Genomic DNA, 18,976 nt, shown 5'->3' with positions numbered 1-18,976 from the left:
TCTCAACAAGCTTCACTGTTCCACTGTCATGCAGATACATAAAAAGTATCTTGATCATATTCATCCTCCTTTCACTCTCTGTTCATCTTTCCTTCTTCTATGAAAACCCACACCCAGAACAGTGCTTCCTAACTATCTAGTACCTGTACTAGGGCTTGAACTCAGGGCTTAACTCTCTCGCTTTGACTTTATTTTTTTTGGTTCTCTCAAGGATGGCTCTCTACCACTTGAGTCATACCTCCAGTTCTAGTTTTTGGGTGGTTAACTGAAGATAAGATCGTCATGGACTTTTCTGCCTGGGCTAGCTTTGAATCTTTTTTTTAAATTGTGAAAATACGAGTTACAATTACATGGGCAAGATAATGAGTACATTTCTTATCAAGCATTGTAGCCTCCTCCTTTGTTTCCCCTTCCCATCCCTTCCCATCTCCCCCCAACAACCCTTACACCCCCTCTCCCCGCCAAAGTTGTAAAGTTCATTTTTCAACATAATGACTTGTACATCTCATGTTGCAATGGGTCCACCTGTATCCCTATTTAAACGATTTTTTTTCCCTTCCCCTCCACAAATTATACCAATATCAAATACAGTGAAAGCAAGTGCTATACCGTGGGGGAGGGACATACAAAGCAACAAAGAAATCATAAATATGTTAGAAACAATCGCATGAAAGAAAAAACACTTGAATACTTATCTTGGGGTTCATTTCACCTAACATCATCTTATCTGACCTTTTCTGCTTGTCTCAGACATATACTAGTTATTGCAAATAAGGGAAACCATGGGCCTGTGTTTCTTCGGGCTGGTTTACTTCACTTAATATAATTTTTCCAAGTCTTTCCATTTCCTAACAAATGGGACAATGTCATTCTTTCTGATGGAGGCATAGAATTCCACTGTGTATATATGCCACATTTTCTTGATCCATTCATCTACTGAGGGGCATCTGGGTTGGTTCCTTATCTTAGCTATGGTAAATGAGGCTGCAATAAACATAGTTGTGCTGGTAGCTTTAGTATGGTCTTGTTTGTGATCATTTGGGTAAATGCCCAAAATTGGGATTGCTGGGCCATAGGGGAGCTCTATGTGGAGTCTTTTGAGGAACCTCCATACTACTTTCCAAAGTGGTTGAACAAGTTTACACTCCCACCAACAATGCAGTAAGGTTCCCTTCAGTACACATCCTCTCTAGCATCTGTTGTTATTAGAATTCTTGATTATAGCCATTCTAACTGGGGTGAGGTGGTATCTCAATGTTGTTTTGATTTGCATTTCTTTTATGGCTAGGGAGATTGAGCATTTCTTCATGTGTCTATTTGGCCATCTTTCTTTCCTCTTCAGAGAAGTTTTTCTTTAAGTCTTTAGCCCACTTATTTATTGGGCTGGTTTTTAATCTTGATCCTCAAGTGTCACCCTCTTGAGTAGCTAGCACTGGCATGTCATTCTGTTTTTTAAGTGTATGTCAATTTTCAAAAGGGGTTTCACTACAGCATTTTGCACATGGATGTACTGTGCTTTACTTAAGTGACCTTGTTACCTGCACCTATCCCCACTACTCCCTGTTATTCAACAGCTTTCAATGGATTTCATTTAGCCACCTTCATTCACAAATGCAATGTATTTCAATTTTGTTCACCCTCTAACATGTTCTCTCCCCCTCCCTCCACACCCTCAATTAGTTCTAGAGTTACAAGCCTATTTTTACATATACATTTCTTTTAGGTCTAGCATCAACATGAAAGCACACAACTGTATTCCTTCTGTATGTGGATGATTACTTATAAGAAAATGTTTAAGGCCAGACAAAATATGAAAAGTACAAATAATCAAGCATACAGGGAGGAAGAAAGGTCCAAAATGGAAAGAGGAAGAGCAGCAGTGTGTGAAAGACAAGCAGAGATGGAGACGAAGCAGAGAACCATGCCTGTCTTGTCTGCTTTGCTGGTAACCCCAGAGTTGTTGTTAAAACACCTAAAATTTGAGGCTGGGAAGGTGGCTCAGTGGTAGAGTGCTTGCCTTGCAGGCCTGAGGCCCTGGGTTCGATTCCTCAGCACCACATAAACAGAAAAAGCCGGAAGTGGCACTGTGGCTCAAGCGGTAGAGTGCTCGCCTTGAGCTGAAGGACAGTGCCCAGACCCAGACAGAGTTCAGGTCCACGACCGGCATAAAAAAAAAAAAAAAAAACACCTAAAATTTCACTTACTGAAATGCAGGAAAATACAAGAAATTGCTAGGTTTTTGTAATAAAATCCGAATGTTTTCCCCAAGATAAACCAAAGCCTCACATTTCCCAGCTTTGCTTTCTTTTTCCAACCTCAGTTCTGGCCCTCGGTTGCCTGTCACCCCTTTTGTAGACACCAGCCCCTTCAAGCTCTCCAAGCCCCAGAGTCTGATACTTGCCATTTTTCCTCTGCTTGGAGTGTGACTCCAGCCCAGTAGTGACTTGCAATTTGGGTAGCACACAGTAGGAGCTCCACTAGCTTCCACTAGCTTCACTAGAGTGGAAAAGAATTGACCATTTACTGTACAACCTCCTATTACACAATGCATCTTGAGTTTTTTTCTTGGGGGCGGGGGGAGTCACAGGATTTGAACTCAAGGCCTTTAAACTGGTTAGGCCAGTTTGAGCTCCATTCCAAACCCTTTTCTCCTTTATTTTTCAGTCAGGGTCTTGAGCTCATACTTTAAGCCTTGTAAAAGATCTTCTTTACCTATGCCTCCTGCATAGTTGGGAAGTTAATACACGTAACCATGCCAAGCTTGTTAGGTGAGATGAGGTCTCAACTTTCATACAGAGGTTAGTTTTGAACCTCGACCCTCCCAATCTCCCCTTCTATAACATCTGGGAAAATAGACACTTGTTACCATGTATAGCTTGGATGTTTTTAAATTTTAAAATACATTTTCTGGGCTGTATATTCATTGCTGTCTCTAAACCACAAGGCTCTAATACTGTTGAATACACATTAGCCCTATTACTGCAGTGCTGAAATATGGAATTTTCTCAGTTTACATGAAAAGACCTGGCATTTTTAACCCTCAGTTCACCGCAGAGAAAACAGACATTGGAGGCAAAGGACCTGGGTTATTACCAAATCAATAACTGTGTGAACTGAGACTCAGAACTCAGTTCTTCCTGATAATGCCCTTGGGGAGTAAAAATGGCTTTTCCTATTCTTGACACCAAGCTAACCAAGATTTGCAAGGGAGATTGCAGGAAAACCTCCTTCTACCAACAGGAAATACTAAACACATTTTGACAATCATGCCTCACTTTAAGGCCAACTGAACTTGATTTACTGTTATCAGAATATGTGAAAATAACAAGTTACTACTTAGAAATGACTGCTATTTTCCACTGGAAATTTGGATCATGAGGCTTCTGTTTAAAATGAGATTGTGATACAGAAATTTACAGTGTCATATGCAGACAGACACTGTCCTATTAACCAAGGTATAACATGAGCAGGGAAGGATGGCAATGGTGAAACTCCCTCCAGAAATTAATTTATACTTTAATAAAATGAATACCAGGAGGCTAGAATTTGAGGTGTCAGGGGGTGAGGTCAAGGGGAGAGGGGCAGATGAGTGGAGAGCAAAAGGGTAGGAGAATACAATCATAATATGCAATGTACAGCAAGGTGCTGTACATTGACAGGCTCATGCCTGTCATCCTAGCTACTCAGGAGGCTGAGATCTGAAGATTGAGATTTGAAGCCAGACTGGGCAGGAAAACCATGAAATTCTTACTTACAATTATCCACCAGAAAACTGGAAGTGGGGCTCAAAGTGGTAGAGCACTAGTAGTTTTGAGCCAAAAAAAGCTCAGGGACAGAGCCCAGGCCCTGAATTCAAGCCCCACAACCAACCCACCCCCCCACCCCCCCCCCAAAAAAAACGTTCAATGAGGGAATTTGGGGATGTGGATGGGGTTGGGAGAGTGAGGGAGAACCATGGAAGGGGTGCCATGGATCAAGATACACTGCACTCACAAACTGATATGCTGAATTGAAACCCTTGTGTACAACTACTTAGGAATAATTTAACAAAATGAAAATTCAAAACCCAAATGCAATTCTGTGTTCCACGGGCCACTTCCAAAGGTTGAGGGCCACAATCCCCTCCTAGTCAACTTACACTTCTGTGAAATGTTGTATTTGCCAATGAGGTTCATTTCACCTGGGGGTGGGATGGGGGGAGGAGGGGGAGGGGAGTCTGACCTCAGCAGACAGACTCAAGAAACAGGGAGCATTCCTGCCCTAGAAGGAATAATTAGCTGAAATCCCTCCGTCAGGGGAAACCTGTATCAAAAGCCTTAGGGACAGCGCCCAGGCCCTGAGTTCAAGCCTAGGACTGGCACAAAATAATAATAACAATAATAATAAAGAATTCATATTCTTTAAAACAAGCAACAACAACGGTATCATTTAAGTAATGTCCATTTTACAGAGGCAGGAGAGAACCAAACTGTAAACTTGGTTCACCCCAGGAATGGCCTGTGTGTGTGTGTGTGTGTGTGTGTGTGTGTGTGTGTGCGTGCACGCGCGTGTGTACTCACAGTGGAGGTGTAAGTTCTCCGGGTGGCAGTGGCATGGCGTCTTGGTCCCCGGTGCCATGGTAGCCAGAGAGACAACAGCAAGCGCCGGGCTGGGGCAATGGCCTGCTCCCCATGGGGGTGCTCCCGAGTTCCTGGGACCCGGCCCTCATCGGCTGAACCCCTTTAGCCGTTCACCGGCGTGGCGGGGAGGGCCGGGCCCGCTTGTGTGGTGCTCCACCAAGCCCGCCACGCGTCTAGATGGGTCTTTTCTGGGTTAATGGGAGACAAGCCGCTCCGGGGCTGGCTTTGAACCCCCCATCTTCTCCCCAGCTCGGGTCTCGGGGGGGGGGTTAGGGATGGTGAGTGGGAGCCACCTCCGGCTGGCAATCGTTCTTTGGGGGCCGGGGTGGGCTCTAGGCCCCCAGCACCCCATCACCATGGCGCCCCTGGAACGGGGCCTGACGGCCTCCTCCAGGACACCGGCCAGGCCCGGCCCACGGTCACGGTCACGGTGCCCCCGCCAGGTCCCCCTCTGGGAAAGGATAGTCTGGCCTGGTTCAGGCCTAACGCGACCGAGGCTCTCAAGGGCTTCGAAGACATCTCGGCCACGACGCAAGGGGAAGATCCTTCCAGAACCCAGTTCCTGAGGCGGCCCCGGGAAGTGCAGAAGGCTGAAGCGCGCGGGCCTGAGGGCCTCAGGGTGGGGGCCTCGCGGCTCAGCTGGCCCACGAGGCTGAGTCAGCGTGACTCAGCAGGACTCGGCGCCTCCGCCCTCGCCCAGCTGTAGCTTCCTACGCGCTGCCAGCCAATCAGCTCGCGGCCTCAGCCTCCTGGACCCAGTGTGGAGGCCCAGCTGGGCCGGGCCTACTGGGTGCACCTGCTCTCCAGGCAGGCTGACCTGTTCAAGGTCACAGACAGGGTGCAGACTGCAGAGTGTCACCTCTACCAGGCAGGTCTCTGCCATTCCCAGAACAGTGTCCAGCGCGGAGCAATGGGCAGGCACTCAATAAACACTGGTTGAGTTAAAGCATGGAAATGGGATCTGGGGATATTCCATGCATAAGACTCCACCCCACGACCCAATTTAGGGATGTGATCCTGGTCTTCAACTTAACACTGAAATACCTCTCTTCTCTCTCCTCTCTTCCCCCTCTTTCCCACTATCTCCCTCCTCCCACCCCCCCCCCCGTACTAGGGTTTGAACTCAGGACCTCACGTGCTTGCGCAGTTTGCTCAGTTGGCACTCTACCACTTGAGCCACGCCTCTGGCCCACCTTTTGGCTGATTAATTGGAGGTGGATTCTTGGGTTTCTTGACTGGGCTGGCTTTCAAACCTTGATCCTCTGACTCGCCGCTTCTTGAGTATTGAGATTACAGGCATAAATAAGCCACTGGTACTTGAGTTCCTAATTATGTCTTAAAAGGCAATTATAGTGGCAGAGATTTTTTTTTTGAAATATTGCCTACTGTTTACTTAATTTTCTAAATAAAATAGGAACCATGTGCAGAAAATATCAAGTTAGGCTGACAGCCCCTAACACTGTCAGGACAGCAGGCTGATCAAACATGCACTAGTTACTGTTTATAAAACCTGCCTTACTCAAAAGGAACACATTTCCTCTATGTTGTATACCCTGTTCTGCTCTGAACATTTTCATTCCCAGCAAGGCATCTGCTTTTACTAGCAATGCCTTTAGGAAACACTCTATGAAAACCTATGTTTTGAGAAATGAAGGTAATGGGCTAGAACGGCTTTATCATGAAACACTCATCAACTGAAGAAGTAAAGTTCAAACCTTTCCTCAGGTGAATGAAACCTCTGTGCTGGACACTATTGAAACTACCATGTAAAACACCATTTTTCTTGCCATGTATTTCAAGATTTTTTTTTTTTTTTTTTTTGCCAGTCCTGGGGCTTGAACTGAGGGCCTGGGCGCTGCCCTGAGCTTCTTTTCTTTTGCTCAATGCTAGCACTCTACCACTTGAGCCACAGCACCACTTCTGGCTTTTTTATGTATGTGGTACTTGAGGACTCTACCACTAAGCCACATTCCGGGTCCTCAAGATTTTTTTTTTTAATTAAAAGATAATAACAAAGAAGGAAACACATTGGGTCCTCAACCCAATGAAATAACTATAAAGGAGGTGACATTCATCAAGATGCATTGTATTAATCAAGTGACGTGTTCAAATGAAACCCCTTTGTACAACTACTCAAAGATAATAAGAAAGAAATAATCACTTAATTTTTAGGGACCGAGGCAGGTGCCCATGGCTCAAGCCTGTAACAGGAGTTCTTCAGGAGGCTGACAACCACTTAAGCTACTCCAGGAAAATAAGTCCAGAAGACTTATCTCCAATTACTTATAAAGAAAACAAAGGAAGTAGAGGTGTGGCTCATGCCTGTAATCCTAGCTACTCCGGAAGCTGAGGTCTGAGGATTGCAATTCAAAGCTAAGAAAGTCTGAGACTCATCTCCAGTTAACCACCAGAAAACTGGTAGTGGTGCTGTGGCTTCCAAATGGTATAGTGCCTGCCTTGATTAGAAAGAACTTAAGGACAGTACCCAGACCCTGAGTTCAAGCCCTGCAACTGACAGGAAATAAACAAGAAAAAAAAAAAAAAAAGCCAAGAGAGATGTCAAGGCCTTGAATTCAAGCCCCAGTACCAGCACACACACACACACAAAAGAGGAAACAAAGAAAAACATAGGAATAGAATTAAAATATATTCTCAAATTACTTCCTTTCCTTTTCCCACCAATGCCTGCTAATATAAATGGACCATTTAAAAAATATTTTCCCTAATTGCCATAGCATTTTGAAAATCAAGAATAAAGGTTGTGGAGGAAATGAGTGGTCTCTTCCCCTCCTGGCCTACCTGTAGCTCAAAAGCTGTCATCATTGGAAGAACTGTTCCTGATCCTAGGCTCTGGTTTTCAATATTTCTTATCAGTTATCATATCTATCACCAACACAAGGCCCAGTGTTGGAATTAACTAGATCATAGCTTACCTTACACCCCTTACAGTTTAGGCTAATGTCTTCTTGAGGAGATTTGGAATGGATTCTTACTAGCTTTGGTGTCAGAAAATTTATACTAAGTAATCCACAACACACAGAGCCCTACAGGGTGTCCCTCTAATAACTTTCTTCCTATAACAGAGGGTGTATTTTCAAGACTGTTTGAACTTAGGGCTTGGGCACTATAATTGAGCTTTTTTCTTCAAAGCTACAGCCACAGCAACACTGACAGTATATATTCTTGGTGGTTCATTGGAGAGAAGAGTCTCATAGATTTTCCTACCTGGCTGGCTTGAAACTGTAATCCTCAGATCTCAACATCCTGAGTAGCTAGGATTATAGGTGAGAGCTACCATCACCTGGCTCAGGATTATTATTGTTTTTTTATCAGTCCCTTCTCCTGCCCAAATGTACTCTGGCTTCTTCAAAAGTCAATGACTAAGATAGTCTTGGATCACGGCCCCTCATGTGAAATTGCCTCTAGCCACCCTAGAGTCTGCCTAGTCAAGTCCAGTCATGCAGGAATAAGAAGTGTCAGTCCACACAACATTAATAAAGGATCAAGAGTTCCAGGTCCATGCTCAGCCTTCATGTGACCTTGGCCAAACCACTTAAATGCTGGTGTCACTCTTCAAGTGGAAGAAGTCCTGTTTGTACACTATTTTGAAAGTCAACTCCAGTAACATTTAAAAAGAAAAAACAAAAACAACATGTTGCCTGAATGATGGGAGAAAATGGGTAACTTCACTAGATGATTGTGGCTCACACCTGTGTAATCCTAACTACTCAGGAGGCTGAAATCTGAGGTTCACAGTTCAAAGCCAACCTGGTCAGGAGTCCCAGAGATTCTTATCTCTAATAAACTACTCAGAAAAAGCTGGAAGTAGTGCTGTGGCCAAGTGGTAGAGCTTTAGCCTTGAATAAAAGCTCAGGGATAGCACCGAGGCCCTGCAAAAACAAAAACAAAACAAAAACAAAAACCAAGTGGTAGCCAGCCTTGAGCAGAAAAGGCTATGGGACAGTGCCTAAACCCGGAGTTCAAGCCCCAGTAGTGTCACAAAAAAAATTTTTTAAGTGGTTCACACACAAGGAAAAATGGAAAAATAATTCCCAACAGCTAGAAAAATGATGGGTGGCCGTTTGGCTAATATGTACAAAACTAGAATACTTTTTCTCCCCTCCTGTTTGTAAAGGAAGTCCATTATTTTCCATCCCCGCCCCCCCCCCCCCCAAGAATCTTTGTTCTTTTGCTCTAACAAAGTAAATTATTCCTCACCTTGGGCAAGTTGGTAGAAACGTGAGAAAATTATATTAAATCAGACATCCTTGAGATCAAAATAGATTCTAACAGGGGTTCTCTTTACGGAAGATAGTTCTTCAAAGAGAAAGCAAAAGAGCTTCAGGGAAGAAAAAGTTGTCAAACACCCTCCAGCACTTTCCAGGCACCTAAGATCTACAAACTATTGATATGTTAATTAACGTTTACTTTTATCTAGGTTGAGTGTTTGCAGGTCAGGTCTTAACTGCCCTGTGGTACTTAGGGACTAAGGAATAAAATTTCCTTTCTTTTTACTTCAGAAAATGTTCCTTTTTCCCCTATTTCAAATATCTCTTCCTTACTGCAATTTAGTGAGACTACAACTCTGTCTTGAGAATATTACAAAGCTGCTCCCCAAGTTCCAGAAAAGAGGCAAAACAAAAAACATAAAATATACACATCTGTCCACCACCAGATCTCCTGTCAGATCAGTAAGTCATCACCTCAAACAACAGAAGGAGAAAGTCAGGCCTTTGTTTTTGTTTTTGCTGTTGTTTTCATTTGTTGCTTTTGTTTTTGTGCTAGTGCTAGGGCTTGACCCTAGGACTTCCCACCTCAAATTGCCTTTTTCTGCTCAAGGCTGGTGTTCTGCCATTGGAGCCTTAACTCCACTTCGGGCTTTTTGGTGGTTAACTGGAGATAAGAGTATCACAGACTTTCCTGCTTGAGCTGGCTTTGAACCAAGATCTTCAGACTTTACCCTCAAGAATAGCTAGGATTACAGGTGTGAGTCACCAGCATCTGACTAAAAGTAAGGGTTTTAATAAAGTAAGGATTTAATCAAGTGTTGACCAGCTGCTAGAGTGAGATCTCTGGAATTTTTTTTGTCTAGGGAAAGAAAATCCTTGACATCTCTTTCAACATTGCTGAAATCTCTCCCTTATACCTGACACAAATCCCCAGGAGACAGAATGTTTCAAGGAGAGATGTCCTGCTCAGATTCTAGAAACTTCTTCCCTGAATGACCCACTTGCACTCATATTCATCCTGAACCCATCAGGAAAGAAAAGTCATACAAAATAGGGCATTTAAACTTATATCCAGAGTTGAATACAACTCTCTGGGTTTGAACCCAGTCAATATTATTTTTAAATATTAGTTCATGCTTTTCTTTTCTCCTTAAAAATGTATTCTATGAGCGATCTCAGCAGACTTCTTTGTTTTGATTTTGGAACAGAGATTGTCAAACTGTCACCTGAGGGCTGAATGCCTGTTTGTATGAATAAAGCTTTATTGACACAGAAATGGGCCCACTGGCTGAAAAGTCTATGGGTGCTTTAGTACTACAACAATAGGCAGAATTGCATTGACCTGTGAATCCCAAAATATTTACTACCTGGCCTCACATCACATCAATGTACAGAAAATGTGTACAGACTTTTGCTACCATTACCACTAAAATACTCAATTATCAGAAATGTTAGTCATGTGGGCACCTTTGGTTGGCTCAAGCCAACCAAATACTACCTATGCAAGAGGCTAAGATCTACAGGATCACTGTTTAAAATCAGCCCAGACAGAAAAATCTTTGCTCCAATTAACGAAGAAAAAGCTGGGCTGGAGATGTGTATGACTCAAGTGGTAGATCACCATCCTAGCAAGTGAGTTGAACAAGCATGAGTCTCTGAGTTAAGACATGGATACCACTACCACCAAAAAATAATAATAATAAAATAATAATAGTTTTACCAATCTAAGGCCTACAAGGAACACTTTATCTTACAAAATAAAAGGCAAATGTTACATGATTAGGTCATCAGTAAGATTATGAAGACCCTCAAAGACCACATGTACGATCGAATATGCCAATGCCTTCTACAAATCCTGCCTTGCCTTCTCATTTGGTATATCCCACTCAAACAAACATTAGGAGTATGCCAGTGCTGAGTTATAAAAAGCACCATAGAATATCCCTATAAAGTAATAAAATTAGTGAATCCCACATCCATCTCATAGGCTATGTAGAGAAGATAGATAATATAGTCCAGGGCAGAATTTTGTGTGGTTCACTGTTAGAGTCTAGAACCATCATTAGTACATTGTAAGTTGGCCAATGAATATCTCAAAAATGAGTGAATGAATGAATGAAGGATGGTTCTCGCAAAACCACCACTGGGGCGTGGAGAGAGCAAGGCTGATCGAGCATATTGTTTAGGGTACCCCAGTCCCAGGGTTCTATTCCAGCCCAAACCCTGATAAAAACTCAAACTCCAAATAAACCCCATAGAATTTGTGTTAGCATTAAGCAAAGTGTCAGGTTAATATTCAAAGTCAGATGGTTTTAACCTCTTAATACCTCACTGCTTCTATTAATACACAAGTTGAACCAGCAAACACCCTTCCAGCCCATCTAGTTTTCAATTAAATAAAGACCCGTTGGCAATGGACTAACTAAATCTAACCTGATTAAGTAGTAAGCATTCATTGGGGGTTGATTTACTTAGCACTGTATTTGAAACTACAAACGTAAAAAGCAGCATGAGATGTGTTTTGCCTGTAGCAATGCAGAGCAGTGAGTTGCTAATGGAAAAATCCAGAAAGACCACCCAGCCTCACATATAGGCTCCATCACAGCCTACTTTGGGAACCTTGGGCAACTATTCATCTTTCCTATGCCTCAGTCCTCCATCTGTAAATGGGATATGATCTTATTGGCTAGCTAAACCAGATGTCACCCAGTTACATAGACTGTCACCCAGGAAGTAGTAACATAGTCCTGTGAGAGGGGCAGCAGTCACAATTGGAAAAATAAGGAACTCTCTGGCTGGGTGCTGGTGGCTCACGTCTGTAATCCTAGCTACTCAGGAGGCTGAGATCTGAGGACTGTGGTTCAAAGCCAGCCTGGGCAGGAAAGACTGTGAGACTCTTATCTCCAATAAACCACTCAGAAAACACGAAGTGGTACTGTGGCTCAAGTGGTAGAGTGCTAGCCTTGAGCTGAAGAGCTGAGAGACAGCACCCAGGCCCAGAGTTCAAACCCCACGACCAACAACAACAACAAAAAAAGGACCTCTCACCTCATGTTTTAAATCTCATGCATGAAAGCTTTGCCCATTGTGGGATGATGAGTAGAGAATACCTATCTAGGAGCTCTAGAACATTCTTCTTCTTTCTTCCCTTGGTAATTTTTCCTGCTTCATGTCAGAGCTTAAATGTGAACTCAACTTTCCCAGAGTAGCCTTCCCTCTGCATCCTCCTATGCCAGATCTACCTACTGTGTCTTCCCCTTAGTCCTGGCAAGTATTCTGCCCTGCCCATAGATGGCGCCCTCCTGGGCTCACAGTCCACTACCTGTGTGTAGTTGTCTGCTTTACACACAGACATGTTTTCATTCTAGCAAGAGAGTTGAACCAACAGGGAGGAGGCTGAATGGTTGTTCAGTGTGGAACCCCACGGGAAGGAATAGCATCCTGTGGAGTTGAGCAGAACTGGACAAAGAGTAAATGAAGAAGGCTGAGTTATGGGTCTTGGTCTTCTTTGTGTGCGTGCGTGCGTGCGTGCATGTGAGTGTGTGTGTGTGTGTGTGTGTGTGTGTGTGTGTGTGTGTGTACATGCACACTGCAACTGGGGCTTAAAGTTAGAGCCTACTCACTGAGCTTTTTCACTCAAGGCTGGTGTTTTACAACTTGAGACACACCTCCACTTCTGGCTTTTTGCTAATTGGAGATAAGAGTCTTTCAGATATGTTTGCTTGAGCTGGCTTTGAACCACAATCCGCAGTTAGCCTTATAGCAACTAGTGCTTATCTGATTTTTTTAAAGACAAGAAACCACTGTATAATATGAGTTCTAGAGAACCAACAATATAGCTTATTCCTCAATATCAAGCCCTTCGTTAGGGGACAGCAGAGTAGAGGGAGCTGTGCTTATTCGTCTGTTCAGACAGAAGTAGAGATTTTTTTTATACTAAAAGAATAAAGATTTTTATTAAGCATTGTAAGTTGCATTCAATAGCCTCCAGATACGCCACACCACAATCCATCAACAGTCAATCAGACCCAACAGCAGTTCATTCTTCACAATCCATGAGTTAGGGCAGAACTCCCTTCAACTTACAGTAAGATCCTACTTAGCTCTTGTGGGCAGGGGTGGGGGAATTACACCTCATTTCTGATCACTAATGTGATGAAGAGCATCAGAAGTATATGAAAACGATAAGAAGTGATTCGGATTTCAAAGTACGTTGTTTGGAAACATTAACAAAAACATCAAAATGATAGAAGTATGCCTGCTTCTACTAAATTCTTGATGGGAAAGTTCTCAAGAACAAGCAATTTATTTCCTGCTACAGAAGGGGGGGTGGTTTTTTTTTAAGATCAAAGGGTTTTTTCTTCACAGAATTTCATATTTGCTAATATGAAGGCATAAAACAGCAACAAAGAACAATAATGCATACAGCAGTGAATACACCAAGGTAATGTCGATATTTGAAACGGCTAGATAATTTTTTCTGGGTGGGGAGGGTTGGAATAAATGCAACAGAGGTCAATAATCACAAAATTTTAAGGTTAGAGCAAGATCAGTCAATGACTAAACAGTTAACATTTTTATAGGACTATTACTGATTATTAGCATTTTTGTTTTGCAAATGGGCACGTACTGGTAAGAATGGAAGAAAGGACAATAACATGCATAATATTAACTACACAGAAGTAGAGATTTTTAACAAAGCATCCAGTCTTGCTGGTGCACTGGTTCCCCTCCAAGTAGAATAAGCAGCAAGCCTTGGGGTGGGGGAGGAGAGCCTGGGGGAGGAGCGTCTTCATTTTTCATCTCACATTAAACCCATAATCAAAGGCAGTAGTACACCTTTACTTCTGTTCATTAAATAGGGGTCTTGATATCCTCTCATATGGGTTTATAATCACTTCCTTCTGCTCTCCAATTAGCAATTATTTAACTCAGGAACTTGGACTCTTAAGAGTCTCAATTCCGTCTTGTTTCTTAGGATTTTATCACATATGCCCACATACTGGTAAGAACATAAACCTTATCACCATGTAGCTATCAAAGATGGGAAATATAAGGGGAAAATACAGGAAAGAATGGGTCTTAATATGCAATGCAAATGAGTGAATCTTATAAAAAGAAAACGATTAAAAACATAATCCCTTTGGCATACCATTCATTAAGAAAATTCATCCTGAGGATTGTAAGATCCAAATATGCTCTGCATAGCCAATCATTTACCCATTCATTGGATTCAACTAATATTTATTGCTCATTCATTCAATTTCAACTAATATTTATTATGCATTCATTTATTCATTGTAGTCTGTGAATAGTTATTGTGCATTCATTTATTCATTCATTCTATTCATGTAATATTTATTGTTCATTCACTCATTCATTCACTCTATTCAACTAATTTATCAAGAACATTCTAATTACAAGGTTCCCACCAGGTGCAGGAGGTTGGGTTAGTGAATTAGACATGTACCTAAGACTCCATGCTGATGTGGCCAGATCCACTGGAAACTACACTATTCTATGTGTGCTCTGTGGAGCAACACTGGTCCTCAAACCCACCATCATCCATGGGGGGGGGGGAGCAATGGGAGGTGTAAGAACTGTTCCGCATCACTAGAAGCCTTCTGCATACATTTAATGACACACTTTGTCAACCCTAATTATAAAAATATAGAACTTTTAAGTTGCCCCTTTTGTTTTCGATTGTATTTTATAGAAGTATTGATCCATGGTGGGAAATAGTCCTTGGCCACATGAAAGTCAAGGAAGGAAGGAAGGAAGGAAGGAAGGAGGGAGGGAGGGAGGGAGGGAGGGAAAGAAAGAAGAAAGCAAGCAAGAGAGACAGAAAGCAAAAGAGAGGGGCTGGGCAGGTGGCTCAGTGGTAGAGCACTTGCCTTGCATGCCTGAGGCCCTGGATTCAATTCCTCAGCACCACATAAGCAAAAAGAAAAAAGCTGGAAGTGGTGCTGTGGCTCAAGTGGTAGAGCGCTAGCCTTGAGCTGAAGAGCTGAGGGACAGCGCCCAGGCCCAGAGTTCAGTCCCCACGACTAGACCCAAAAAAAATTAAAAAGAAAGCAAAAGAGAAAGAAAGAGAGAGAGAGGGAGGGAGGGAGGGAGGGACAGAGAGAGAAAGAAAGAAAAAGAAGGAAGGAAGGAAGGAAGGAAGGAAAAGAAAGAAAGAAAAGGAGGGAGGGAGGGAAGGGAAGGGAGGGGGGTAAAAAGCACCCGACATTTCCAGCTGACAGAAGCAAGCAAGGATGACCCTGTTAAAGGGCTTCCTTGGAGAAGGTGGCATTTGAGCACAATCTAACAGTTTGGCAAAGGGTTTGGTGGTAGACAGGAGAGAGGGCCATCGGAGGCTACGGGACAGGATGAGGTTGAAATCACGAGTTTATTCAGAGAACAACGTGTATTTAAGTCTCAGTAAAGCAAAGGGCAGGCAAATAATAATGGTAAGAATAGTAGCTAACATTTCTGGAGCACTTCCTGGCAAGCTAGAATCAGTGCTCAGAACATGGGGGTAGAGTGAGAAACTATCTCAATTGTTCCTTACAATAATCTGCAAATGCACTGATTTGTGAAAATGGTTCCCACGTTGGGAAGGAACCACCTTCAATCCCTAAGGTTGGTGGGGACTCAGGGGAATGGGCTTTGCATACACAAGATGGGACACAGATGTCGCCCAGGGATGACAGTGTGGCCTTCCTAGGCCCAATTTGTTTTTGTTGATACTACCTTTAAACAATAAGCTCTTTGGGAATAATGCTTTGACCCTAAGAATGAATGCGCAGATACACAGCATGTATCTTCTTTCTGCATCCAGCAAGATCCTGCAATGTGTGACCCCCTCTGAACTCAGTTCTGAGGGTCTCAGCTGTGTGTGGCTTCTGCTGTGAGTAGTTCACTCAACTAAGTAAGATTTTGTGCCACTGGTAGATTAAATGGAGCCCTTAATCTATTTAGTCATTTATTTTATTTTTGTGGTAGCCCTGGGGCTTGAACTCAGGGCCCGCCTGGGCACTGTCCCTAAGGTTTTATGCTCAAGGCCAGCACTCTACCATTTGAGCCACAGCACCACTTAGAGCTTTTTGTGGTTAATGGGAGATAAGAGTCTCAAGGGCTTACCTGCCTGGGGTTGGTAGGATTACAGGTGTTAGCCACCAGCACCCAGGCTTAGGGACCTTACTCTAATCTGTGTTCTGTTCCTACTGCTTAGCTGAGACATACTGCACTTGCTTATAAACAGGTATGCCCTGATTTGTATAGATGACCCATACTCAGGCATAGCCATCTCCACCAATACAGGAAGTGAGGCCAGCACAAGAAATAGGGACCAGGAGATGGATGGTTATTGACCCTAGGTCCCCGGCTGAGGAGATAGACTTTGCTTCTGCAGGATGGGGAGCAAATGAAGATGGATGGGGCATAAAAAATCATATGGAGGTTCTTGGCCAACTTTCTTTGGCTCAGCATGACAGCACGGTGGAACAGGACAAGGTTACTCAGAGGGCCACAGGCCACAGTACACCTGAGGTAGGAAGGGAGCTAAGAAGAGGAGAAATTACAGGCACCTCTTCCTGAACCAGGTACTTCCTATGCCTGTAGTCATTCACACAACACACACACACACACACACACACACACACACGCACACGCACACACACACGCACACGCACACACGCACACACGCGCGCGCGCACACACACACACACACACACACACACACACACACCACCCTTCAAGATAACTCACATAAGAAGGCCAGCTTGGTCTGGCCTGCCTAACAATCTGAGAGGCAGTGCAGTAACTTCCAAGATGTCAAGTACCATAAAATCAAAGTCCCTGTTATTGTGGTAAATTGGCCTTCATTCACCAGAGCAAAACTAGAGGCAATATTCACCAGGGCAGTCATGAATAGCTATGCTTTGAGGGCCAAAAAAAAATCATAATTTTCAATGTTTTTCCCTCTGAAATAGGGAACATTATTCACTACAGACTGAAACAGTTTCCTGCCCCATGAAGTTAAATCCCTCTACCAGCAATATGGTCTCTCCAGAAGCCCTTAAAACAGAAATGGCACTCTGCAAAGCTCTGATTTCAGCCAACAAAGCTTTAAGTTTAGACTTAACTGTGAAACTAGAAATTTGGCTCACCACAAAGGCGACTGGAGGGATATGTTTTTCTTTTTTATGTTAGGAGATGGATGTCACTGTCATTTCTTCCCTCTCCCCCAAACCCACATGAAGTCTGGAGAGAATGAGAAAGGGCTGACATTTTAGCTTTATCCCAAGCTGGCAGAAACTTTCCAAGTACATTTACTGCTCAGGTAAGGTTCAACTTTCAAAGGCTTGATGGAGGCCAGGTGCCAGTGGCTCACACCTATACTCTTACCTACTCAAGAGGCTGAGATTTGAGGATCAGGGTTTGAAGCCAGCCTGGGCAAGAAAGTCCGTGAGACTCTTATCTCCAATTAATTACAGAAAAAGCTGTAAGTGGCACTGTGGCTCATGTGCTAGCCTTGAGCTAAAAAAGCCAAGCAAGCATGAGAGACCCTGAGTTCAAGTCCAAGTACCAGCGTACACATATAACAACAACAACATAAAACCCATCTGGCTGAAGGATGACCAGTTTAGCAATACACACACACACACAGTAAGTTGTTTGGGAATGCAGTGAGTGTAGTTATAGATATAGTATAAGGCGATCATTCAGGTATGGCAGAGATGGCATGAAAGAGGGTGAATATGGGAAGTGCAAATGAATAGACCTGGTAGGGAAATAGACCTGGTATTCAGTCATCAGTCCTTTCTGTGGACCCAGTATAGACCCAATTTTTGGATTTTGATGGGGACAAAACAGTACAGGGAGCTAGGTGTTGGTGGCTCATGCCTGTAATCCTAGCTACTCAGGAGACTGAGATCTGAGGACTGCAGTTCAAAGCCAGCCCAAGCAGGAATATCTAAGACTCTTATTACCATTAATCACCAAAAACCCAGAAGTAGCACTGTGGTTCAGTGGTAGAGTGCTAGCCTTGAGCAAAAGAGCTCAAGGACAGTGCCCAGGCTCAGAGTTCAGACTCCATGACCAAACCCCTCTCACCCACTCCCCCCAAAAAAGAAAAAGTTTGAAGGAGGAAAGAATCAGGTAATTCACCCCATAAACAGTGCTCCCAGGGAAAGGTTAGAAGGGAGAACTAACATGTTCAATAGCAGAGAAAAGCACAATTGTTAAATCTGGGTTTGCATACAAGTTTCATGACTCTATTTACATTTACTAAAAATACTTGTTGGAGTTTATAACTCCTATTTCCTGCATGGGGAGGCAGGAAATCTCTCTCTCTCTCTCTCTCTCTCTCTCTCTCTCTCTCTCTCTCTCTCTTCTCTCTGTATCTTTCTTCTTTACCCTCCTTTAACCCTGTTATACTAAAATAAACACTTGGTAAAATTTTCCCCCCACCCCCCCTCCAATAATTTACAGATGTGACTAAAGAAGAGAACGCCTTCCCATGTGCCTGTGTTGCAGGAAAGAATTTACCTTCTCTGTTCTGCGGGATTTGTAGGCTGAGAGTCCCCAAGTAAAAGTTGTGAAAGATGAATACTACAAGGCAGCTTAAGACGCTGGGCTCTGACTCCCTCAGAGGACATTGGTTATGTATTTGTTTGGCTTTTCAGTGTGGATAGTGATTCATACCTTGTGCTTGGGGCATGTCCATCAACCTAAACAAGTTCATCCTTGGTGATTTAGAGCCCAGGATAATGTTTTCCCAGACGTGGTCCAGATGAACCCAGTATCTTTTCACGTTGGCTCTTTGCTCACATGACACCGAAATATCACATAAACTCTCATGTCACTCAAGTTATGGTTTTACTCATTAATGAACAACTGACAAACACTTTAGCAATGCTTTAAGTATTTACAAAACCCAAGAGACACTTCATTTATTAGAAAAATAACAGGTTAGGATTTAGCATAGGAACACATGCTGGTAATCCCAGCTACACAGGAAGCAGAGAAAGGAAAATAAAGAGTTTTCTGGGGAAAAGTACAAGATCCAGAAAAGAAAAAAAAAAAAGTATCAAATGAAGTAAGTCAGGCTCCTAATGACAAACAGTACATGCTTTTTCTCAT

General features: G+C 43.2%; 1 protein-coding gene across 3 annotated transcripts in view; it reads right to left on the bottom strand.

The window, feature by feature from the left end:
• Rora (RAR related orphan receptor A) overlaps window positions 1–18,976 on the bottom strand; it is a 779,408-nt gene that overhangs the window by 616,346 nt on the left and 144,086 nt on the right. Inside the window, exon 1 of one of the 3 annotated variants that reach the window (XM_069995265.1) lies at window positions 4,560–5,417. The exons of the other annotated variants lie outside the window; for them this stretch is intronic. Coding sequence (XP_069851366.1) covers window positions 4,560–4,617 — 58 coding nt within the window. The 5' untranslated portion in view covers window positions 4,618–5,417. Of the gene's footprint in view, window positions 1–4,559; window positions 5,418–18,976 lie in introns of those variants that run through there. 3 annotated transcript variants of the gene reach the window in all.

The sequence above is a fragment of the Dipodomys merriami genome, unplaced genomic scaffold, assembly GCF_024711535.1.
Source record: "Dipodomys merriami isolate MVZ:Mamm:240054 unplaced genomic scaffold, mDipMer1.0.p SCAF_48, whole genome shotgun sequence".
Taxonomy (NCBI): domain Eukaryota; kingdom Metazoa; phylum Chordata; class Mammalia; order Rodentia; family Heteromyidae; genus Dipodomys; species Dipodomys merriami.
The sequence above is the reverse complement of the archived record's forward strand: the minus strand, read 5'-3'. Positions and strand labels throughout refer to the sequence as shown.